The sequence below is a fragment of the Dermochelys coriacea genome, chromosome 10, assembly GCF_009764565.3.
Source record: "Dermochelys coriacea isolate rDerCor1 chromosome 10, rDerCor1.pri.v4, whole genome shotgun sequence".
Taxonomy (NCBI): domain Eukaryota; kingdom Metazoa; phylum Chordata; order Testudines; family Dermochelyidae; genus Dermochelys; species Dermochelys coriacea.
In genome coordinates this window covers 27,561,716-27,588,697 of record NC_050077.1, presented here as the reverse complement: position 1 = coordinate 27,588,697, position 26,982 = coordinate 27,561,716, and the positions used below count along the sequence as shown (strand labels likewise).

At 38.8% G+C, this 26,982-nt stretch overlaps 1 protein-coding gene across 36 annotated transcripts in view; it reads left to right on the top strand.

The window, feature by feature from the left end:
* Nucleotides 1–26,982, top strand: part of RBFOX1 (RNA binding fox-1 homolog 1) — a 2,470,149-nt gene that overhangs the window by 2,359,071 nt on the left and 84,096 nt on the right. For 30 of the 36 annotated variants that reach the window (XM_038419714.2, XM_038419715.2, XM_038419718.2 and 27 more), the window contains one exon: nucleotides 15,437–15,517. The exons of the other annotated variants lie outside the window; for them this stretch is intronic. In XM_038419714.2, coding sequence (XP_038275642.1) covers nucleotides 15,437–15,517 — 81 coding nt within the window. The remainder of the gene's footprint in view (nucleotides 1–15,436; nucleotides 15,518–26,982) is intronic. 36 annotated transcript variants of the gene reach the window in all.

The following is a 26,982-nucleotide window of genomic DNA, read 5'->3' as shown; positions in this document are numbered from 1 at the left end:
CCACTCATTTCTCTGTCTCTCAAATATCTCGCCTGTCCTTATGTGTCTCTTCTTTTCTTCCCTCTGCCTTTCTCCCCTTTAATGTAACATCTCCCAATTCTTATCCCACATGTGATCATCACTTCCCCTTTTCCCCAATCCATGTATAAACATGGTTAGTAATGACAGTGTTAATTTGATGAAGATAACATTGTCATTAGGCTTTAGAGTTAATACCCCTTTCAGAGTAATGGTGGCTGCTGAGTTTACATGTCCCAGAGACATTGTTTCAGACTGGTCACAGATACAGGAAGAAATACTGCATTATGTACCCGCGATTTATGTTTGGCAGGCTATCTTTGCCACTAAAAAGACAAACCTTTTTTGTTTGTTTTAATTTAACGTTTGAATTCCGCAAAATCTTTCTGTACTATGTGGGTCATAAAAATATATCAAGTGGACATGATGTTATTCTGTGCTTAGAAATGTTTCAAAAACATATTTTTTCAGCTTTCACGTGTTTTTTTATAGAATTTTCCTTGCCACATTTATTAATTAGCTAGACACAATAAAACTATCCAGAGTCAGACTCTGTAGTATCCTAAACAAGAGGGAACTCTACTTCCTTCCTGTTGATCATAGCTCCTCTTCATTATCACGTTAGTTGCCAGGTCTGTGGTTTTCTTGTCTTTGTTTTTAATTTCAGCATTGTGCGTATTTTTTACATTCCCCCACAGTTAAGTAGCTTATATAACTCCCAATGGTGCATTTTTTGCAGCTACTGCTACTTGCAGCCCAAGTATACCTACATTTTTAAATTAGGAATGTTCCTCATAATTGACATAGGAGTAGGAGTGAGATCGCAGCTCCTAAAATCAATGAAAGTCATTCATTTTCTGAGCACTTGCAAAGTAACAGGATGAAACCTGGAAACTCTGAGAACTCTGGGATCACAAAGATGGCATACAGATACATTTTCACCACCCTATCATATAGATAACCTAAGGATGGGACCCTGTATGGTTGGAAGGTGGCTAGCAAATTACAGGCATGACTGTAAACCAAATAATAATAATAATAATATATGGAGAGTGATCTCTCAGAATAAAATAAAAGATAAGGTGATCATTAAAATAATTGTTTATTCAGGGTTGAGTGGGGGGTACATACCATGTCAGAAGTTAATTACAGTTATGCACGTGAATGCATACCTCTGATTAAAGGTGGAAAAACAAAGCCAGAAAAAAGATCAGTCGCAGAGGATGGACATTTAGGCAAACCAACTGCTTTAAAATATGATGTAATATCTTTAATATAGTTTATTAGAGTGGAAAAACTCTTCTGTGTGTCAGATCATTATTATATCTACCAGCCTAATCCTAAAGTAGCTCAAGGTTGTCATTCATACTAAATAAGATGTTGAACTATATTCAAAATGCATGGCTAACTCATTATCCTTCCATTTCCTCTCCAGCACTGTCTCCCCATTTTAGGGTACCAGGTTACAAATTCTCCATTGTATTTGCTCAGCAAAGAATTAATACCAGCTCCTCCTACACTGAGGTTTCAAATGACCAAGATTTCATTATTTTTTACAAAATACATTGCTGTTGATTTACTTATAATGGAGGTGCTCCAGAGTTAAGCCTGACTTCTGAAACAGGATTAAAATGGGACATAAGTTTCTGTTTTTCTCTACATTTTTTTCTTTATGAAACTTGTTTGAAAAAATAAAAGAATTCTTGCACTTAACTGAAAGTGGATCTTTTAGAGAGTTCAGAAATGTTCTATATATGTTTTTTTTCCACCATTACATCTTGTTTTCCTGTGCCTCTGTAGTGAACAAGTGAACAAGCACAGTAAAAAAAAGCAGGGATCATGCATCATATGTCGAGGTAGTTGCAATCATTCATAATACTTTTTGATTGTGAAGGCAGCAGAACTGTCTTTTGGTGAGGGAAGCGGACTCTGGGTTTGCAACAGGGAGGTGATCTTCCCAGCAAAGATAGACATACATACACTAGCTCTGCTCAAGATAGCACCCCAAAATAGTAGTCTGGTCATGGCAGTGTGACAGCAACCCAGGCTAGCCACTGAAGTACAATCCTGCCCAGTCCCTGGGTATGTATGGAGTCAGCTAGCCTGAGCCACTGCCTCGGCCACTGTGGCCATGCTGCTAATTTTAGGCACCTCTCACGCTGCTGTCTGGAGTGGCTCACAACTGTGAGGGCCTACCTCAGAGTAGACTCTTCAAGCTGGTGGTGTGTTCTATAATTAGATTTCACTAAGCCAGTGACAAATGTGAACTTCTGGCTCACTATACCAGTCTTACCATAACAATCACAGTCTCCTCAGACTCTCCAGTCTATCTTGCCACCAAGATAAATTAGCTAAAAGGAAATGAGACTTACTGAGCGGTTAAAGCAGGTATAGTATATGTACAGGTGAGGCACAGTTTATAATTCCAAATGGTAGCAGAGATGTAGTAATCTGCTAGCTTCCCAAAAGTCCCTCAGGGCTACCAGAATAACTCTGGGGATCTCTGTCTTCTCATTCAGTTATTCTGCCCTGTTAAAATCTAAACAATCCAGAGATGAAGGATCTTTCCTTGAATCTATTCTTATAGTGAAAGCAAGAAATTTGGGGGGAGGGGTAGCGCAGTGGTTTGAGCATTGGCCTGATAAACCCAGGGTTGTGAGTTCAATCCTTGAGGGGACCATTTAGGGATCTGGGGCTAAAATTGGGGATTAGTCCTACTTTGAGCAGGGGGTTGGACTAGATGACCTCCTGAGGTCCCTTCCAACCATGGTATTCTATGAAATGCATTTTGAGTCTTTGACCTCTGATCATCACACACTTGCTTTGAAATTAGCACTTTTCTGTTTAAAATTCTTCATTTGCATTTCACAAGGCTTCTTTCTTGTCTGATGGGTTAATAAGGTACAGGAGTATTTACAGTGTAAATGTTTGCTGTTGCATTATAAGAGGATACAGATAAGTGAAAACAATACAAATAACATTCCATTAGTTTTTATTAGGTTTAAACCCCAAATACATTCTTATACATTTAACAGTCACTTTGATTTATACTAATAAACAAGTGAATTGACCTGGGGCTTCAGCATGAGCTGGCACCTGGTCTGCCAGGGTCACAGAACTGGCATGAGCAAGGTTAGTGCATGTATGTCTATCCATGTTAGGAATTACCTCTCCCAGCTGCTGTGTAGACATACCCTGGGAGACAGGAGTTTTATTCTTGGTTCTGTGTCTGACTCACTTTGTGATTTGGACATGTCACTGAGGGCTAAATTGTGCCCTGACACTGCCAGGTTACATAAAGCAGAAATCAAAAGGTTCTTCAGCTCCTTATGCCTCCATGCAGGACTCTAGTGAGCCTGCAGTCTTTTCCCTCACCTAGCATCAATAACAACTTCTAAAGGGTGAGGAAGAAGGCACAGCTGTAGCCCTCACTGAACTTCAGCCCACATTGCTGACTGACTATTGTAGAAGAGAGCAAACTGTACCCTCCTATGAAGCAGTTGTTGTTCCCAACTGTCTTGTTAAGGAGTGGTACAGTGCCTGTATAGCACAGATAAACTATGTGTATTTTACTTTATTTTAAAACCCAAGACTCAGTTTAAATTAGAAGTGGAATGCCAGCGTTTAAGCCTGAAGACCATTTTTAGTCTAAACAGTAGAAATTGTTCTATTGTAACTAGATAAAGAGGTCAGAAGTAGAGGTGAGAAATATTGGCCTGATTTTCAAAGGTGCTGAGCACCTGAAATTCCATTAACTTGAATTGAGAAGTTATGAGTTCTCAGCACTTCTGAAAATCAGTCTCTGTGTGTGTTCAGCTGTAGTAAAGTTTCTATGCAGGACAATTGCAGTTGTTGAAATGCTACTAGCTCCATTCCCTTTCACCTTCTCACACTGTTTCAGAACCTATTTTCAAACTTGGGGTCATTTGGTGGTAGTATGTGAATAGGATGTGAGAGGATTTACACTAGACTGAGACAGGATACAGCATGTACTTTTCTCATGAGTTATTGATGACCTCATGAGGTATAAGAGGTCATCAGTAACAAACAAATATAAAGTCTGTAGTCAGTCAGCTCATTGTATATTCTGGTTTATGTAACAGTTGAGTTTTTATTGGTGGAATGTTTTGTTATTGGCTATAATTCGGAGAATGGTTGGGGCTGATTAAATCAATTTATTATTTGAAATTTCAGTTTTCCTGTCCTTCATCATGAGTGAATGTATGATAGAAATGGCTTATGCTACATGTGGTTGCAGTATTTTGTGCTCTGTGACGTGCATGCCAATGAAGTAAGAAACATATTGCACCTTTGTTTTTGTGCCAGCACCACCTTCCCACAAGCTAACAGTGTCATGGTCTAGCCTAAATTCATAGGCATAAACCAGGTGTGATGGCATGACATCAGTGACATGCTTACCACATGGCCACTATTGTGCAGTACGCCATTGCTGTTACTATTATTTTTATTTCTATTGTGGAAACACTTAGAATCTGAGACCAGGCCCCATTGTGCTGGGCACTGTACACACCACAAAAATTGTACAGTTTTAGTATGTGACTAAAAAGAGAGATACAGAGAAGGAGTGATGGACATGGTACACGTGATCTTTTGTATAACAAGTATCAGTGTCAGCTCACTTGTTGCCTATCCATTGCCAAGTGTTTTGTAGATATTACAATGGAGGTGAGTTTTAAGGATGATAGTGTAGTGGCTTCACAAATTTTTACAAGGAACTTCTCCCATGTACAGCAGAAAGAGCAGCAGGAGAGAAAGCGCAAAGGTGATTGAGGCAATAATGAACTAGAGCATGATGGAGACCAACATCATTGGCAGACAAGAGATGGGGGGAAGGTCATGGTCTCAGTAGCGTAGTAGCATTGATAGATCTCAGGAAGCACCTTAGCGGTCACAAGTAATTATTTTAAATTGGATTATTACAAAAGTACTCTACATGGGGCTATACCCAGGGATCAGTTAGAAACTACAGTAGGTGCAGAACTTGGCTTCTTAAAAGCCACCAGGAATATGTAAAATTGTCTTTTTCATAATCAACTGAACTGGCTTCATATTAGCTTCCAGCAGCAATAGTAGGTCTTGACTTTGATTTATAAAATCCCACAGTACTTGGCTTGGCCTTTGGCTACCTCTGGGCCTCCTTTCTTCCCTCATTGCACTGTAGTTCTTGGACTAAAAACTCCTATGTTTAACTGATTGGGATAAGGTTCTCAGTGCAGGCCTCAACTCTGTAATTTTCTCACGAAGAGAAGGCTGTCTGAGGTTTTTCTGTCTTTAAGGCAAGGATAGTCTCTGGACTCAAGTGTCTGCTTGCAGATGGTGCAGCGGAAATGGGTAATTTTGGGGTGATGTAACTTTTTTCTCTTTAGAAAAAAAACTAAAAAAAACTTTTTTCAATGTAATGTATTCACCTGAGACGTGATGGGGCATGAGTTATAAATCTAAAAAATAAATTTAATTCTATTTGGAGAAGGATCCTAATTGTCTGATGTAGAAAACATGTAAAAGGTACTCTGTTGTTGCACAGGCAATATATTTTCAACACTATTAAAGCCCAGGGCATGCCACATCATACACATATTAATAACCAAGGGCTAGATTTTGCAACCCTTACTTGTTTAAGTGAGCACTTAATGTGAGTACTACAAATGGGACTTCTTGTCTAAGTAATTGCTCACTCAAGTCAGTAAGGATTGCACAGACTAGCATATAATGTTGTTACACAACAGTAGCCTTTCTATTAAATGTTTCTGGCCCACATCTGTGGAGTCTGGCATGTTTGAAATAATCCATGCTGAATAATAATTTCAGATTATCCATTGGGGATGTGTCAGTTAGGAACGAACACAATGCTGTTCACCGCCAGAAAAAGCAGCAGTATAATGCACCTTCAAAAAAGAAAATCAGTAGGGCACTAGTCTTTTTTCAAGACAGAATGAATCGCTCTGAATGGAGAAAAAATACACTATTGAGGTTCTAGCACCAGACATGGGCTAGCTATTGGTGGAACATCATGTTTCTCAAGAGCAGAACTACAAATACTTCCTAACGCCAGGTCACAAACAAAAATCAAACAGCAAATTTTAGTAGTTCTGATGCCCTGAGAGTGCAGAGATCTGCCCACATCATTTGTTTAAGGTATTTATTTTTCCTTACAGAAGTCAGCATCTAGCCCTAAATAAAGGGGAGTATATTTTTTAAAAATGTTGTATATCCACCAAGTCAATAAAAGGTATAATTGTCTTGTGTTTGAATTTTTTTTTAATGCATAACTATCACAGGGCTGGCCCTTTAAGGGAGTCAAAAGCCCAGCTTACACTGACAGGCTCCACTGAAGGGAGTGAGCCAACCCAGGTCTATCTGTGAATAGGTAACAGCCTAACTAGCTAGAAGGCAGTTAAGTTAGACACACCTGGGAGTTTAGGAGTTTAGTAGTTTAGGAGAGTTAGGAGAGTTTAGGAGAGCTCACTTGAAAAAAAGTTCCTGTGGCGAAAGGATGCCCTAGAGGAAGGGAGCTCCTAGGAAGTCTGAACTAGGTAAAAACTGTAAGGCAGGGAGGCCTGAAGAGACTCTTGAACAAGCAGGAAAGAGACTACAAAAGCTTTCCATGTAAGGATGCCTGGGAGACACCCTGAATAAACAAGGGAAAGACTGCAAAGCTCTTGATGCAGTAGAGAAGCCTGAGGCCTTATAGCAGAAGGAGCTGCTCCTGAAACCTAAACACTTTTTTGTTGTAGGACTTCTAAGTTTTATCGGGGCTCTGAAGTAAGAGCCTTTAAATCCACATATAAATGCTCCTTTTAGAAAGCTTTATTAAAGGGAGATATACTGCTGCAAAGTAGAATCTTTGGCTTCTCTTTGACCAGGCTGTTTAAATCACCTCATAGTTACCTCATAAAGGGCGGGGGGGACTGAGGCAGGCAATAGCAATACTGTGCTCAACTACAAGGGTGTGCTCAGGAGATGATGGTGCTCTTTCTATAACAGTTCAGTGATTAAATGTTCTGTATTTTTAAGTTTAAGTTGAAGGTTGTTTTAAAAGGAAACCATAATAAATTAGTTAGTAAAAAATCACTGATGTGCTGTTTCCAATACTCCCCAGACTGCTTCCAGGACAGCAGCTGAGCCTTTATGACTTTCTTCAGTCATTTTCCGAGCTCCCTGCACTATCTCCAGTGATCAGTGCCCAGGCTTTTTCCAATAGTTTTTTGGTCCTCTTCTGTACATCGGGGCTCCCACTGACTGTTGCACAGCTCCAGGCTACTTAATCCTTAATGATCAACTGATGCTTCTCTCAAGAGAACCAGAAATGCTGGGCAGATGATGTGGGGAAAAAAATCAGTTAAACCAAGCTCATGGAGATATTTGAGGGCTATCACTGAGGTGCCCAATGCCTTGCAGGATTAGAACTTTAAAAAGCTGGTGAGCGGGGAAGCTGATTCATCCTTTACAGAGTTGAGGAGCAGAACTTCAGCTGATATATTTTGTCATATTTTCATGGAGATAATGGAACTATGAAAATTTATACCAACTGAAGATCTGCCTGTGGTTGTTTTATGGCTCTTTGATTTTTCACAGCATGTTTACTGGTATAACCTGGAGCAAACCTGACTTTCCAGTGTCCTACATTAGGTATGCCTACCAGAATAAAAGGGAAAAACTGGGATTTTAAGAATAATCATTCCTGCTATGTACACAGAGATAAAAAATGAGTAGACTGTATTGAGAAAGGACAAACAGCAGGAGGAAATTTGACATATTGAAACAGAGTTGTGGTGAGAGACGAGGGAAATGGTGATTCATGGAATTCATGTAAACTTTAGAACTTTCAGATTGACACAACTGATTAAAATGAAAAGGTTGTGATAGAAGTCTTTTAGGAATCAGATATTCTGTTCAGCTTTTGTTCACTTTCTGATGGTTTGCCTGCATAGTTTAATAGAAGTTATGTACTTAACTTTGTAAACAGGTATCTAGCAGCTACAGCAATAAAGCAGTCTATCTAAGTAACTCAACAGGATGAATGAATAATAAATAAGGTTTTGATTTGCCACTGTTGCTGCAGGTATGTGTGAATTTCATCCCCTTGTGTTGATAGGGGGTAGCTGTGCCCCATGGGAATTCAACTTTTGGATGCAGTTATAACCCACACACCTCATGGGTGTGGTGCTCTGTCCCATCTAGTGGCACCAACACCACTTAGAGAGCAAGATTAATGAGTCTGTTCTACAGCCTTAGCTAAGGGCCACATGGCTTTTAGGTCATGCAGCAGAGACTCGTGCATTTAGCTCCAGAGGTCCCAGGTTCAATCCTGCCCACTAACCGGAGTCTGTTGGTTTTACATAGTCACTTTAGGTAGTTTGATAAGAATCTGCAGAGAGATAACATCAGTATCTACTGCTGTATTCCAGATTTTGTTTTTCCTACAGCACGTATGGAGAAGCACAAGAGAATACTTAGCTATTTATGTTAGGTAATTTTTTAATGGCCTTGTATATAGAATCTATTAGAGATATTCATAATTGAAAACTGTTATTTTTCAAAGGGGGGGGGCAAGATAACAGTTACAAAATGTGTGCTGATATTTGAGGAAGTAACAAATGAGATAAATTAGATAGAAGGCAAGACAGTTTTAATTTAGTTTGTGGGCCAAACTTAATATGGTGCTTTCTCCTTTTTGACTACCCGCATACATTTTCAAGGTAATCTTAAAGGTGAATACATTCATTTCTGTCTGTGGGTTGTTTTCTACAATGATAGCACAGCATCATTATTTGTATTAAAAAAAATCTTCCAATAGGTTAAAGGAATTTCTGGCCTGAACTACACTGGGAACATTTCTTCAAATTCTAACCAGCGTTTAAAAAAAAATTCTGCTAAATTGATCTTAAAATCATTTGCAAATGTAGTGTTGAAAGTGCTGTTGAAACTGGTTCATTAAAAATGGTTTACACTGCCTGGAGCCTGGTCTACACCAGAACTCCAACTGGATTTGTTTTAGCTGAAATGTTATAAAACCAGTTACAGTTTAGTGGGAAGTTTCCCAAATCTTGACCAGGCTTCTGTGGGTTAAGTTCGAACTTCTAATAAAAAGCCATTTTTGAGTTATTTGAATGATTTAAAAACAACCCCCTGAAAAATGCTTTGCTTGTTCAAAACACTAGTTAGAAAAATATTCATATCTCAAAAACAGCAATAACTGATTTTTCCAATTATAAAATAACAAAACAAACCCCTTAGAATGGTGCAGAATCTAAAGAAATTTTAGCCCAAAGAGTAGGATTTTTCTTAGAAAAAAACTATAGCAACCTGAACAGAGGGTCTTGTAATGGAAATGCTTTCTTAATCATAAGTTGCATGTGAAAATATGCAGGAGGACAGATACGAACTTGGCATGGTTTTTGGCATTGGAAATAATGCCCTCATCATACCACATAATTCACTTGGAATCCAAGAAGTAGTGCAGAATTAGCACGGGATGTGGCTGGGCAAAATATGTGCATCAGTGACATCTGTTGGAATAGACTAGCTAAATTATTACTGATCAGACCACACTACTTCCTGCCCTACTATGACACTGGCAGCCTGGTAAGTTGTTTTCTTGTGGCTGCTGTCTTAGGGACCTTCCAGTGAACCTTCTGATGGGAGTCTCAGAGTATATAAAATATCCCCTAAAAATTCTTCGTCTAATTGAGTCCCATTCTTGGGTCTGTTTGCCTGCCCATGGACCTAAGTGGTTGGACTCAGTGGAGGTTATCCAGATATACTGAATAAAGAACAGGAGACACTTGATATAGATTTAATCGGGCCACAACTTTATTATTAGATGTCTTGGACTGCCTTGCAGATACAAGTGTACAGTGCAGGCAACTCCATGTTCATTCAAATAACTAGCTGGGGCTTCCACCAGCTCCCCTTCATTTTACATCCATGTCCCCCAGCCAACCCATAGCTTGGACGTTACCATCCACGCCCCCTTGCAGGACACTTAAGGTTGGGCTATAAAGAAAGGGGGTTTGTTCCCTGCCAAACCAATCATAGGACTTCCAACCCCCACATTCTCTGTTCTGTTCCTTTAACCAGCATCTCCTTTTAAAGTCCTTTACGAGGCTATTTATCTGATTATGGGATGCCTTTCCTATGGAGTACCTGGGCTGGATATCTAGCACAAGGAGGCACCAGCAATTAGCTTGGCTACCTCTCCCACCCAGTCAGGTTCCTAGACATCTCCCAGTGGCCTTTTTTATAGTGACCAAAATCATATCATCCTCAAAGTCTGACAGGTGAACCCCATCCTCCCAAAAGAACTCGGTTGCACCTTGCACTATGTCAGGATCATTAAGGACGCCAGCAGCTGAGTTGCCAATGACTATGTACCTCGGCACCCACCCTTCTGTGATGGGCCATATTGGTGACCACCATTACATATCCTGAAATTGGAAGAACTTACTGAAACTTCCTTCATAGCTCAGCCATGTGCCTGGAGCCAAAGATCTCTGTGCCACTGACAACATCCTACACCCAGGCTCTGTAGCGCCAGCAGCATCTGCTCAGGTTCATCACTAGGTCTTGGTGCAAGCCCCCGAAATCTGTCAAACTGAAAAAGAGACAAGGCATTTGCTGTGCCATTATCCACCCGGGGCTCGTGCTTCGAAGAAAAATAGATTAAACTTTGTGAGATTCACAAATGCCCTCACTACCTTCATGACCTTGTGTGATCTGGAAGTTTGGTGATTGATGACATGTACCACCACCATGTTATTGCACCAGAAGCACACCTTTCTATTAGCCAACTCAGGTTCTCAAATAAGCACTGCAACTAAAATGGAAAAAAAATTCCAGGAAAGTCATGTCACGTACTATCCTATTTTGTGTCCAGATAGCAGGCCATTTCTGGGCACATCACGTTCCTTGGTAAAACAGCTCAAAGCCTCCTGAAACATCCAAATGGATTTTCAAACCTGCTTCTAATAACTATTCTTCCCTCCATAACAACACCCCATTAAATTGACTCAAAAACTGTTCCCACACCTTCAAGTCTTCCTTCATCTCTCTAGTAACTGGTATTATAATGGTGTGGCCTGGCTATTCCCGCCATTGCCACTGCAAACGGGGCACAGAATGCCTGTCCCAGGGCAACAACCCTGCAGGCAAAGTTCAGGTGTCCCATAGTGTACTGCAGTGAAACTCATAGTGTGAGTTTCTTGGCTCCTACAGTTCTCCTGAGCAATCCCAATAGCTCCCAAAGCTTATCCTGAGGGAGCCATGATATGCACACCCTTGTGACCAGCTCGATCCTTAGGTAGGTCAATGTAGTGGAAGGGCCCTCTGCCCATGGACCTCAGTGGTGGACTCAAGAGAGGGTATCTCCTAATGATGTAGTGTGCTCCCTTAGTCCAATAGTCATTTGCTTTCTATGTGCAAATGTGGTAGTTGCCCAGATGAAAAAGACACAAAGAACGCAGACTTCCTGTTGCTCTGTATGAAAAACTGGCATCAAATTCATTGAAAGTGGAGGAAAATGCAGCATTAAAGATAAACCTTTGTGTGAATGTACTATTTTTGTTTTGTGTCTAATATTTTTCAAAGGACAGTTTTGCACAGAAAAGATATGTTGAGAACTATTTTTAGAATCTGCTTTCTTATAAAAAGGAAATCAAGGTTCTGCTAGGAATTAGTGTTCCAGAGGAAATGTGGTATTTTATTCCATTGGGATTTTGTAAATTGCCTCCAGTACACCGAAGTTTTCCCCGAGGATCTTACTGTAAAATAATTAAATCTTCTCTTATATATGTTTGCTGCAATTTAAGTACTTTTAATACCAAAATGAAACACTTCAAGAATCTTGAGCCCTCATTTGAGTTAATCCTAATAAAACTGTAATATCTGTCAAAAGAAATCTAGTAATAATAACTTGGATCCTTAGCTTAAATTTATATGTTAGTTCAAATGCTAAACTTTAAAAATAAAATTAGACAAGTGCAATTTAATAATATAAATGAAGCAGGCACCTGCTTTTTTTTAAGAGAAATGTATGCATCTGAATAGCAATGTAACTAAGTCCATATAGTTGTACAAAGTGAAAACGAGAGTCTTCATCTATATGAGTGTTGCTAACAGCAATAAAAAATTCTTCAATCATGGACAACTTAGAAGAGGTAAGGTGTTGACTGGAAAACCTTTGATATTCTCTGATAGAAACAGCATCAAGGTAATTTAGACATTATAGATGGAGAGCTAATAGATTATATAGGATGGGATCCAAATATCAAAATTTTGTGAGCAAGAAAATGAAAGGAATGCTTTCATGTTTAAAAATATTTTAATTTAAAAAAGTAAATCTTCTGTCTTGTATTTCTAATACTAGCTAAGGTTATTAAGGCTGAAATAATTTTAATATCTAGCACAATGTTCTGTGTTTATGTTCATTTTTTTTGCATTTTTCTCACCTTGGACAAGATGAAAAGACTAATCCGTTTCATTTTTCTTTATCATTTCTAGTCAATTTTGTTTTCAGGTTCTTGCAGGAGCACAGTATTGCAATAGCCAGGTTGCAAACACCAATTTGACACATCCATATTCAAGAGAGCAATTAAGTACATGTCTAAATCCCATTGACTTAAGTGCTACCCTAAATAGTGATACCTTGCTTAATTGCAGCCCTCTATGGGAATATTTATTTGTTTAAAAACAGTTTACACTTTTTTAAATTAAATTAATTTTAGATTTTATATTTCAGTTGGTCTTTGGGGTTTTTTAAGCTTGTTTTTACAAAATCTAAGTTTTGGGCCAAATTTTACCTTATCACATCCCTTTAAGACTTGTGATTGGTGAATCACAAAAGGCAAGGGTGTTCTATTCAGACAAATACACAAAAGTTGTGTTACTTAACTGAGTCCCATGGGCTGGAAAACTTACAATGATGATAGGTTCACCCAGGAGATTTCCAGTACTTCCTGGTTTTTGCTAAGTTGATTATACCATAAGGATTGTTTTTCTCACAGTATTCCAAGTATTTCTGCTTCCTATCATAGCTGGAACCAATAATTAGAGGTGGTTAATAGTTAAAAAAATAAGTTTAAAAAAAGGACTTGGTGTGGTCATGACTTTAGGTTTGGAATACCTCTTAATTGTTCAAGGGGGTATCCAAATTCTACATAGGAAACGTATCTGGCATTTTTTTTTTATGGGACTTAATCCATAATATTTAGATTTAGCCTTTGAACAGTCTGTCTGCACAGGACACTGTCTGACACACACAGTTCTGGCAGAGCTCCTCCTCTGTCTGGACATTCCCCAGGCAGTTGTGATTGGGGACCTCCTGAGTCTGAACAAAGTCCAGGCACTGTCCCTGGCTTGGGGTCTTTCCACACCCTGAGGGTACATCTATTCTCCTGTCTAGTATCCCTGCCTGGGAGCTGGGACCCTGGGTCAAACTGCCTAGCTCCTGGGGCTAGTGCTGACCCCTTCAGGCCCCTCTATAGCCTATGCGCACTCCCTGCCTGTCCACCCCCCCCCATAGCTTAAGCATTCTCTTTCAGAACTCCATCCATGTGTGTGCTCTGGATTTACAGTTTAACACTTTAGGGGCTCATAATAGTGAAAGCAAACAGACATGCAGGCTTTGCACAGGATTCTAAACACATTTTACTCTTTACTTAGAAGCACAAGAGAAACACTGCACTAGACAAAATAATAAACCCACCTGTATCCATTTTCCTTGTCTGTTTCCTCTGGAGAGTTCTTTGTGCTTAGGCAGAGTCCTCTGGTGTGCCCAGGATCATTCTCTTCAGAATCATGGAGCCTTTCTAGGTCAGCTAGCTTTCTCTGATTTTTGCTGGTTCCTCAGTTAAACCAGATCCCCCAGCTATGAAAGCATGCCCATGTTTTCCTCTTCTGCCCAAAGCTTCCAGTCTTGCTCTGCCAATATGTGGTTTCTTTGTTCTGCTGCTGGTGATTTTCCACTCTGTGCTTCACTAGCTCTCTGCAGAGAAATTTGGTCAAACTGTTTTCCTCGCTCAGGTGAATTCCTTAGTATACCCATTGTTCAGTCAGAGCACCATCATTAAAGTTAATGACTCTTCATTGACCCTGGTCTGGAAGACCCTGTCAGCCAGTGGATTCCAGTTCATATAAAGGCATTCCATGATAAAATTACTTCATCAAAACAATTTCATAACATCAACCAGAATTGCTAAGTTTAAAGACAGGTTCCCCAACTTGTTATTCACACTCTTGTCCAAGATCTGTCCTGTTGAACTCAGCGGGGTTGCATGGGTTATACGTCAATGCAGAAATTGGCCCAATGTATTTTAGTTTTTAAAGTGAATTCAATTCTTATGAAGGCACAGAATTCGCAATACTAAAAGCCTGAAGTATCTACAATATCTATCAAATTGATGTAGCAAATGCCATCTGTCCTCATACTATCCCTGTAGTGGGCCTTATTCCTGACATGAATTGGTCCTTTCAAGAGGTGAAAGGATTTTTTTCTTTATGTCTAGTCAATATTCAGTCCCTCATATAAGATTGCCCAGGCAGACCTAGGGGTAGGAATGAAGAACTAGGCAGAGCACTGACTCAATTTCCCCCCGATCAGAGAATAAAATAAGAACCTAGCTGAATCTTTGCCTCAAACAAAGTCTTTGGTTAACTTTTTTTCATTAACCTTTTAGAATTTCTGCCCTTTGTGTACTTCTGCACTTCCTGGATTCAGCTGATATACTTGATATACCACAGCAAGAAGTTATTCTCATGTATTTCTGACCCAGGCAATACCAAAAGTGCAGGAAACTTAATAAGAAGTTGTTCTATTCTGTTGTCAGTCATACCAGTGTCAATCCAAGTAAATCTTTGGAGTCAATGGAACTACTTTGAATTTACACTGGTACGACCGAAATCAAATCTGTTCCATAATCAGTACTTATGAGATTTTCAGCTTGATTTATCTGCTGTGTTTGTTCAAGCAGCCTCTCATTTCAGGAAAGGTGGTGTGGGTGGTTGCATTGCCTAAATTAAAAGCAAGGCTAACTATGCAGCCTCTGCTTTAGAAATATAGGGGAAAGAGACTGAGAGAGAGCAGCTGCAATAAAGCACAGCAGCATAACTGCTTGAGGGGCCAGCATGCACGGAATTCACACAGCCTGCATCAGCCTCCCCATATCAAAATGGATATTTATATTTTCTGGGAGGGGAAATCTGTGTTTTGATTTTTCTAATATAAGATTGTAAATGTTCATTGAGGCTCTTTCTGTTTTGAAATCAAAGGACAAAAAGTGCCCCTGCTTCACTGTACTTCCACAGTGTTATGGCTTTATTTTCGTTTTGGGATAAAAATGCAGGTTTAGTTTGAGTGTTCCAAAACCAGATATCTCTCTCTCTCTCTCTCTCTCTCTCGTAGGCAGGGTGCTGCTGTGCCAGGCAAACCAGGAGGGATCTCCCGTGTACAGTGCCCCCAGTTCACTAGTATACACATCCACAAGTAAGCCAGTGTTACGGCTCTATTTTTGTTTTGTGGCAAAAGCCAATAAATGTGAATTAAGCCCCCTAGTAGTTGTTGTTAAGGTAAATGTGATATTTATAAACATGTTTAAGTAATTCTACAGGTAATTCAGCAACTGATTCGTTATTTACATCATCATTATTGTAAATAGAAAATATTATACTATTCTACTATATTGGTCAAAACCTCTGTAGTGACACTAATATTTGGAGTCCATTGCTGTTGGACACACTAATATTTTTGACAAAGTCAAATATTTTCTTTTGAATCTGAAATAAGCAAGAAATCAAGTATCTCATACCCTGCCACCACTAAATTGTGTCAGGATGGGCCTAGAAATTGAGTCTTCCTTTAAATTGTCAGGGGTGGGGTGAAAAGTACGTAAGCCATTGACAAGAAAAGAGAAGCTGTGTGCAAATGGATACTGAATATACAAACAACTGGCCTAATAAAAATAGTTATGCATTGTGGTGTCCTCCATTTTTCTGCCTCTGTAATGGAAACGTCTCCAAATCCTCTAAAATCCTATAGCAGAAGTGGAAACAATTCTGACAATACTGTGTCTTATGATGATGAAGATGATATCAGTTCTGAATATGATCTGGGTGAAAAAAGGACCTAATGAGAGCAGTAGTAGTAATAGTGATTGTTTACACTGGTGCTACTATCAAAACGTCTAAGGAAAATAAAACCCCCACCACCATCTAGTGAAATGACCCTTAAAATATCAAATGTATGATTACAAAGTCAACAGGAACTCCTGCTTGTTCTGGTAGACCAGATTTCTCTTTATCTGATTTGTCACAACATGATGAGCGGTAGCATCTTCTGTATATTCCTCACCAGTGAGTTCTCCCTATAGAAGATGCTTAACCTTAGCTGTTTGGGGTCATTTTTGTCAGATAGTGTTCATTCAAAAAATGCACTTGGAGGAGTGACTATTCTGGACACCAATTCTGCAATGAATCAAATAAAATATTTAGCATTGCTTCTTCAAACTATATACTTAGTCTGCCATTCAGCATTGGAAATATCAGAGTTTTCTCTAGGAAAAAGGGAGGGCAGGGGAAGGGGAGTTATGTTGCTGCATCATCACAATTGTGTGCTGCTGTTTTGTCACTGGCAGTGAACAACTCTATCACTATTGCTGCTGCTGCTACTACTGCTACAACAGAAATGTGTGCAATACCCCCAGGCAAGTCCTTAACAATGAATGATAAAGTAATTTTATGTATATGAAGTATTCCAAAATAGGGACAAATAGTCCAGACATCATCTAACCACGCTACATTTATACTGGAAAATCTCTAATGTTATTTTTTCCCAAGCAGATTTTTTTCCAGCAGTGTTATGCCTTGTATTATGTTAGAGATGTGAAAGACCTATGATGTCTACTGCTCTGTTTCCCTGCTATCAGAAAATTATTCCCTTCAGTACATTGCTAGTGTTTTATCCTATTTTGTTTTAAATGTCCCAAGGAATTTGGCCACATTCATCAGAGAACTATCCACTACCTAGTTCATCTCACTATAAGAAGTTTTCCTGCAATTCACTTCTAATATTCCCTTGCTTAATTTTACCCCCAAGACTCCAACTTATGCCCATGTTCCACGCTAAATAAATCCTCTCTGTGCTTGGTATTTACATCTTTCAAATATTTGCAGTGTTACTAAATCCTAAGTTAGTCATTGCATGGCCATACTAAGCTCCATTTTTAGCTCTTTTCATCATCTCTCAAAAATAATGTCTCCAAAGTAACTCATTCAGTAGTGGTTTGTCTTGGAAAGATGGTATACTAACAAACTTGTTTTCAGTTAAATTAGGTAAGCAAGATACCAGACCTTTCCCACTTGCCTCCCACTGGCCAGTCTTCAACATAAACCTTCAGAACAGAGATTGCAACTAATCATTTCAGTACAAATCACTATTATTTTGCTGAATCTCCATGCCTGCCTGTCACCATATTTGCTTCCCTGTTAGTAGTATTGACAGAACATAGCTTTCCTTACAGGATTATAATTGTAGTGCTGTTAAAATTAAATTATTTTAATTACTATTATTGTTGCACTACTTTAAACTTGTTTCTTATTTCTAGTAAGCTTTTCTAATAAGGAGAAATATACCTTCATTTGTATTGGGTCCTATATTAAAAATTTAAAATACGTAAGGTGTAAATTTAATCTCCAATATATTACTTCAATGTGTATTTATTTTGGTCAACAACTCCTATCCTTCTAATCTGGTCCAAATCTATAGAATACTTTCCTGAAAAGAGAATAGACACATCAGTGTTAACCTCAAGGAGGCTAACAATTATATTACTGTCATTCCATGTAGACAGCAGCATTACAATCCTCATCTTTCAGTAATCTTTAAGAATTGTGATTTGATCACCCTGTGCTGCTGTTTGTTACCATTCTTATAAATGGGTAATATTTCAGGATAAATTTCAGTGATTTTATCCTCCTTAAAATAGTAGAAGTTGCAAATTTGTTATCACATTAAACACTGAAGGGGGACAGTCATCTGAGATTTTCAAAGATGCCAGGGAGAATTGGAAATGGTTAATTTTAGTGGAAGTTGGGAATCCATATCCCTTTGGGCACTTTGAAAAATCTCAGCTTCCATCTCTAGAAATGTTAATGTCTTTAAATTTGCCTTTTTAAATTTAAACCTACTTATTTACCTTTGCATTTAGCTATCACAAAAGAATGAAAAGAAAAATGGTGATAAAATGCCTTTCTCTGAATTTGCTTAATTTTATTCTCCATTTGGTCACTTTGTAAGCTAGCTTGTAGCAAGGGGCAATACATCTTGGGCTGTCTCTGGAGCAGTCCCATGAAGAAGAGTGGGACTTTTGAGTCACATTCTCCCTCCTGGTGTGCCCAGTGCTCCCAGGAAGCATGTGTACCCTTCCGAACTCAATGAGTAACTACACTCATGGGTGTAAAGGGGGAAAGAGTCAAGGCTCTGCCTCCCCCAATCATTCCGATCTACTTGTGCAATGTAGAGCAAATCAGTCTGCAGAACCTGCTTCTCCTGTGCACAGGAAGTAATGTATAGCACAACTGCAGAAAGGAATATAAGGGGTGCCTTATATCTCCTTTACTCCTATAGGTTTGAGTACAGGATGGGCCTATAATCAGAAAGTGAATAATTTGTAATGAAAATAACATAGCGTCCATATCCTAATTTGATCATGTATATTAAGTGGCCCAGATTGTCTGGCAATGCCACCAAAAAGGAATCTGGACTATCTCCTCTGCTGGGGATTCCACAACCATAAGAGAATCCCTATCAGGAGTACAGTTGTCATAGTTGGCTTCTGCACTACTCTTCACTATAAACCAGTGCAGGACGTGAGTAAGGGGCAAGAGGAGAAGTAACCTGAGTGCAGCCATGGAGGATCCCTTGCCGTGATTAGAGCAGTCAAATGATTGCTGCAACCTAGACTGAGATCAAGCAGAGAACCATATTGAGCTTCCCTGTGGTGCACAGCCTTGCGGCAGCACTGACAGGAACTTGGTGGAGCAGAGAATTTGGCCCTTTGTGACTAATACATTTGAGCCCCTCTTCCTCGCACTCCTCCCCACTTCAGAAAATTAGTGTTTCCAGAGGAGACTTTCATCTCCTTAAGAAGCTTCTATATAATGGAAAATGAGACACAGAACCTGGAGTCTCTCTTTAATCACCAAATACTAGAGCTGCTCAACAAGCGGAACTGCCTCAAGTTTGGTCCCTAGGAGAGTATCTGATCTTTTGATAACAGTATAGAAAAAAATGCCTAAGGTAGCCTATAATTGACAGCTGTTATTTGTTCCTCATAGACTCTACTACTAGAACTGGACAAATACTGTAAAAAAGATACAAATATTCATCTGAATTTATAAATGAATTCACTTTGTATTCATGCCTCTCTTCCCCACTATTTCTAATGCAGAAGCTGCCCAATTAGCCCTACTGCTAAAACAGATTTATATTATGTTTAAAATATGAAAAAAATATATTGGATATTTTTTGCCCTTGTGTAACCCCCAAGTTAGTGGAGGATGATTCTAAAAAAGCTAAAATTGCCCTAATGCAGGATAAGATCTAGCCAAGTACGCTTATATATGCACATGCACAGACAAACACTCTAAAAGTGAAGGCTCCAATTTTATCCTATATGCTTTATATACATTGACATTTTAAACATAAAAGTAATAAGTTTAAAAAATAATTAAAATAAAATAAATTGCCACCATATTTACTTTGTTAAAAAGCACATAGTTTTGTTGAGTTAAAGCATAATCATCATGATCTACAACATCAGCATTAGGAGCTCAACAGCTGTGGCCAAACAAAAGGGACAGTGACAATCCCAATAGTTACAAATTCCAGAAGTTACCTTTAACTGCATGCAGATATAGCTGGTATATCATCCTGTGCAACTACCTATCCATCGCAGGGAATGAAATTCCTAAGCAACATTGTTTCTGGAGCAAGTCCAGCATCCCCTTCATTGGACTTGGTGAACCTTCCACCATATCTATGACCCTTCCACAAGTGAATGAAAGAAATCTCTGTTATTATTGATGACTTTCACAGATATTTTTTGTGCTCTTTGCAGACAGATCATGGAAATGAGGTAGTCAGTACACGAGATACGGAAGCGTTAAAATGTTTGCTCAAGACAAGGAATTGCATATTGCAAGTGCTCAGTCTTTAGTACAGGTTTCACTGTGTAGTGAATGGAATAGAATAAGTTACACATTGAAGCCAAAACACAGGGAAAAGGGTGGGAAAATAGTCAGTCAGTCTACAGAAAGGAGCAGCAGCTACCAACAGAAAACATTTGTACTGTAGGGAGCAGCCAACTAATATAACCTCTGCATTAACTAAAATTGGCCAGTTAGCTGGGTTGCTGTAGCAAAGATCCCATCCGACAACAGGGAGTGGGATTTTTGAAAGAGCTCAGAGTTGGCCAAACTCTACTCCCATGGAAGACAATGGGAGATAAGCCATTGACTTCAGTGGAAACAAAGTTGGACCAAAGCTGAATGATTTCGAAAATCCAACCCAAAAGCTATAAACCATTAAGCTTTGCATTAGTTTCAGATGCATACATAGGAATATCTGGCCAAATCCTGCCTTTTGATGTGCATGTGCAGTTTTTGTATTCTCAGCAGGAGCTCTGTACATGCACCAGAGGAGAGTTAGGACTGAAGAGATTGTATATACCACATACCTGGATCTATAACCAGACATCCTCCATATATATCATATGAATGATAAATGCTATATGCTCTTACCTAGACTGATATGATTATGAGTGCATATCTAGGAATACCAGGAGCTCCCTTCCACTTATTTTGCACTCCCATAAGATAGTTTTGCCATTGACTTCAATGAGAGTAGAACTGGGGACACTATCTCTGTTATAGAACATATACTGAATATTAGAATTTTTTCATCATCCATAAACAACCTTAAGGGCTCCAAAATGCATGTGCCAATTTTCATTTTTGATTAAAAAACTTTAATATTATAACAAAGTGACAGACTTAAAAGAAGCAAAATGTTATCAGAATGCAAAAAATAATCTATTCAATTTTATCATACTCAAGGGCATTTGAAGTTGGCAGCATATTTTTTAATTGATATATTGATTGCAATTTTGTGTGGAGTGGTGTAGAGGAATTCAGCAAAAATGATTTAGGTGGTACACATGCTTATAAATTAGACCCACATTGTTCTTATTCTTTACGTAATTGTCTGATAAAACTTCCATCAGTTTCTGTAATTAAACTAATGGTCTAAATGAATTTCCAGATCACTAGTTATTCATTCTAATATAGAAAATGTCATTACATTGAGTTCAATTAATAGAAAGTAAGTTTACAGCCCATTGTATCACTAAAATGGGATTCTTCTAGTTTAGCTGTTTTAATTATGAAAATTCTTTTTTTTCCCTCACTTTATTTGCCCCGTTTGTGGACTACTTCATTGGTCATTCTTTGTTTGGAATAAAATAAACCATGTTTAACATTTAATATTAAAATATTTAGTGCTCAATACTCTTAAAGTCCCTGTCCTTAATATAAATATAGATAGTGTTTTTCAAATTTGTACCTTGTTAGCTTTTTTTTAAAAAAAGCAAAATTCAATCAATGCCAAACCTACAATCCCATGATATGCCCAAAACATCTCATTTGTCTTGATCCTTCTTTCACAGAAATACATATGACAGATAAGTAGTCACCAGAGGATACTTTTGTTTTGTGTCAGACAGATATTAAAACAATAAACTATGTTGCCCTGGGATTTTAGCTTACAAGAAACCAGAAAACAACAAGGCAAAGATGAGATGTTTTTGAAAGGTGGGAAGGCAGTTGTTTCAAGAAATTCCCTGGAAACCTTTGGTCCTATGATATTGTTGACAGGAAATATTTTAAATGCTTAAGTTTTCTTAAGTGGATCATGAAAATGCCTTCCACTACTTTAAAAAACTGTCTTGCTGCATTAGAGACTATCTTTTATTCTAAATTATTCATCAGATTTCAGTAGCGGGAGAAAATCCTAAATTAGAGTCTAAAAAATAAATCAGGTTATAAAAAGCTTCAGTACTGGTGATTTTGTTTTGTTTGTGCATTACTCTATTAAAGTGACATACCATGTCTTTTTTATGTTTTATAGATATATTTTGATTCCATTATATATATCTATATATATATATTCTTTTTTTTCTTCACAGAGGCTTTATTGTAAATAGTGAGTGGAGGATCATTAAAACTGGAAACTGCAGGATCCCTGTTGACGCACATGGAACAAATGTGGGGAATTGTCTGGGTATACTGCAAGAAGGACAGGAGACTTGTTATGGGTTTTAATCAAACCGCAACGTTATTATATAGATGTCTGGGACTACCCAGCAGATGAAGTGTACAGTGCAGGCAAATCCATGGTTATTCAAATCAATTCTCTGGGGCTTTCACCAGGCCCAGCTTTGTTTCTTTCCAGGTCTCCCAGCCGACCCATGGCTCGCAAGAGGCTTAAGGAGGGCTATGAGAATGGAGGGGGGTGGGCTCCCTGCCATACCGGTCATGGGAGTCCCTGAACCCCCTCCCCCATTCTGTTTCTTTATCCAGTACCTCCTTTTAAATCCTTTACCAGGCCATTTATCTGGTCACTGGCTGCCCTCCCTATGGAGTACCTGCACTGAACATCCACCCAATGTTACACAATAAGTTGCGACATATGGCCTGCCGCCTTTTCTGTTCACCAGCAAAGGTCCCTCCTCACACCCGCTGTGAGGCAGGTGAAAAAAACCTCACTCCACCGAAGCCAATTCTGGTGGAGTGGGAAAAATTCCTTCCCAGCCCCCCCTTTAAAAGGGGCAACTAGCATAATGCCTCCAGCAGGTCCTAACCCAGCCTGCCGTTCGCCAGGTTTCGTACCTTTATGCACATTCCTGGGGGGATGAGTCATTGCTGCAAAGTTGACCACCGAGCACCTTTTGCAGAGTTTCTGACCTTCTTTCCCCTCCACCCACCACCAACCACAAAGCAGAGCTGTCCTTCTTTGGGTAAACCCATACAAATTCTGCCCCACCTTTAGTGGTGGTGCAGTCATTCCCATTAGTATGAAGGGGAGCTACATGCATAAATCCCATGTGCATGAATGGGAAATTAGGCCCCTTTAACTGCACAGCAAAAATGAACATTAAATGAAACCCAGATATATATATCCTAAATCAGCAGGCTGTGTCGTTCACTCGGCACAGAAATAAAATTTAACTAACTTTAAAAGAATATTGCTTTTGTGAAATCCTCTTGATATGTCCTGCATCTCTGAAGATACCCCAGAATGATGCATTCTGTGGCATCTCTGTTAAGGGGGGTTGCAGTAGGACCACTGGAATTTATAATGTCCACTTCTGGGATATCTTCCATGACTCAGGAAATACCAAGTAGATTTCACAGGGTTAGGAAAGTCTGAAGAAATATTTAAAAAGGTAATTTTAAATGTATTTCTGCACTGAATTATTAATGGAGGCATTCGATGCAGAAATTTGGCCTTAACTCAGTATTCATATTTGCTTTGTCATTCACATGTGATTACATAATAGTGTACATTGTGATGATGGTGGTGGCATTCCTCTGAGACTTCAAGATTGTTTGGCTCTTGTGCTTTTGAGGCAGGTATTCTGTGCATTTGTACTGTTTGTGTTTAAGACATAATTGGCCAAATTCAGCTTAAATTGACTTCATTGGAATGACACCATGACTGAATTTGTCCCACTCTAGCTGACATGGTTTTCAGTTGGGAAGAGACTATGCAGTAAGTAGTTGTGGACTGGTATGCAGATCAAAAAGGGTTTAAAGTGGAGCATTACATAATTATGTGTCTACTTTTGTGCCTAAAAGCTAAATTAAAACTGCTTCATGTTCTGATAAAGTAATAGATTAATCTAATTTAATAGATCTAGTAGTACAGCACTGTATTTTCAACTTCGTGTTTTTGTTTGCCTTGTATTGCTCATTCAAACAACAAAAAGAACCTTTGCACATAACTTCTGAAGACCTGCCAAGTTAAACACTATAGGATTGAGATTCATTCTCCCTTGTTAAATGAAATGTTACAAAAATCCTACCCAGAGGGAATTGTCAATACATTTTAGAAGGCAGATCACAAACATCACTTCCACAGTGCCAAAACCTCATTACTGCACATTTAGGAACTAAGGAATCTTTGATGTGTCTCTTGAATTAATTCATTGCATTTATTTATAGCTTGAAAAAAATCATCTGGTGGTAAGCAGGAATAATGTGAAAAGAACTTAATTCTTTGCATGGGTCATACTAAAATGCTTCATTCTGAGTAAATATGAAAATAAAAATGTTTGAACATTGAAAATGTTTGAATAATTCCCTTGTATGATCTGATTCTGTAAATCAAGCACTTTCATCAGTTTCAAATTTCCCAAATTTTTATATATTTTACATTAGCATTTGCATACAAAAGTGTTGAAATTACCCTTATTCTTAAAAAAAGATTATCTTTGATATAAAAAGAAAAGGAGTACTTGTGGCACCTTAGAGACTAACAAATTTATTAGAGCATAAGCTTTCGTGAGCTACAGCTCACTTCATCGGATGCATTTGGTGGAAAAAACAGAGGAGAGATTTATATACACACACACAGAGAACATGAAACAATGGGTTTATCATACACACTGTAAGGAGAGTGATCACTTAAGATAAGCCATCACCCACAGCAGGGGGGGGAAAGGAGGAAAACCTTCCATGGTGACAAGCAGGTAGGCTAATTCCAGCAGTTAACAAGAATATCAGAGGAACAGTGGGGGGTGGGGTGGGGGGAGAAATACCATGGGGAAATAGTTTTACTTTGTGTAATGACTCATCCATTCCCAGTCTAGTCATTACACAAAGTAAAACTATTTCCCCATGGTATTTCTCCCCCCCCCCCCACCCCCCACTGTTCCTCTGATATTCTTAGGTTTCAGAGTAGCAGCCGTGTTAGTCTGTATTCGCAAAAAGAAAAGGAGTACTTGTGGCACCTTAGAGACTAACAAATTTATTCTGATATTCTTGTTAACTGCTGGAATTAGCCTACCTGCTTGTCACCATGGAAGGTTTTCCTCCTTTCCCCCCCCTGCTGTGGGTGATGGCTTATCTTAAGTGATCACTCTCCTTACAGTGTGTATGATAAACCCATTGTTTCATGTTCTCTGTGTGTGTGTATATAAATCTCTCCTCTGTTTTTTCCACCAAATGCATCCGATGAAGTGAGCTGTAGCTCACGAAAGCTTATGCTCTAATAAATTTGTTAGTCTCTAAGGTGCCACAAGTACTCCTTTTCTTTTTGCGAATACAGACTAACACGGCTGCTACTCTGAAACCTTTGATATAAAAGTGGTTTTGAACATGGTTTGGCCAATACTTCAGATCAAAGGGCAGATCTTGAGCTAAGTTTCACTACAGTGAATCAGAAGTAATACCACTGATTTCCAAATATATTACTTATAAAACCAACATACAATTTATTAAATGGAATGAAAAGAATACCATATTAAATGTGTACGGTCTTGGTTTGGGTATCAATCATTTCTAATTTCTGAAAACTTGAATTTGCAGGGCTTAAGTCACACATGCTGGATCAGAGGTTGCAAATTGCACCCACCTCCCCCAAGAGGGACAGTTGTACCCCAGAACATGGTTCCAGCTCTTGGGGAGGGCAAATGGTGTTTGTATTACTACTTGTTGGCACTATACAAACAGTGTGCTTGGCACTTTACAAAGAAGTATGTAGACCAGGTCTCTGCCCCAAAGATCTTATGGTTTAGATAAGCAACAGAAATAGACACCAGATGCATTGGGATGAGGCAGGATGAGAAGTGATGAAACCAACTGGTTTGACCAGGTGAAGTTCAGCATACCTTCGTAGTGCTTCCACCATTTTTGTTTGGATTTTTTTTCTATCTTAAAGGAGTAAAGATTTTCAGTTGTCAAGTGATAACAGTCACCTGAGGAGAGAACTAAGGAGGAAAGGCATTGTGGAAGAAGTGAGTTTTGAGGCGGGACTTGAAGGAGGAGGGGGTGAAGGCATGGCAGACTGAGGCAGGAGTGGGGAGAGTATCTTTCTTATGGGTTTGATTTCTGTTCCTTTTATTCTTATGGTGAGAAGTTCTTTTGCATATAAATGTAACATATGTTTATTAAAAGAATCAACAGGTGAGACAAATAAATAATTACAATAAAACTCATGGTTAGAATATTAAATATAATTAGATTTCTTTGCACATTTAAAGCCAAGTAATGTAACCATATCTTCTTGAAACTTGATTGCCAGCTCTCCTAGATTATTCGCATTCCTAGTTAGAGACATCATTCTTCACTTACAGGACCTGATTGTCTTTTCACACTAACTTTACATGGTGGTAACTGTGATAGAGCTGCTACAGATTTACACTGGAGCAAATGAGAGGAGACTTAGACCCATGCTACATACAGTTTGGATCCCTGCCGATGGTGATAACATTTTCTGCTTTGTATTGCCTCTGATGCATCCGATGAAGTGAGCTGTAGCTCAGAAAAGCTTATGCTCAAATAAATTTGTTAGTCTCTAAGGTGCCACAAGTACACCTTTTCCTATTGCCTCTTTGTTTACCATAACAAGGAAGTTTACACCATTGTGCTGTGTGTTGAGTCTCTGGAGGCTGTAAATGCATGTTTACATTTTTGTTTGAGAAATCGATCAGCTCAGCGCATACCATTGTGAAGAACATTTTGCAGAGTGCTTTACTTTGATTTCTACAATCATAATTCTTTGTCATGGCAAAAGGATCCTTAGATTCTCTTGTGATTGGTACAGAGGCACCTTAGTTCTTGTGGAGTTCAGTGTAGACAATACATTGGAGGAAGCTGTCATATCAGATAATGAGG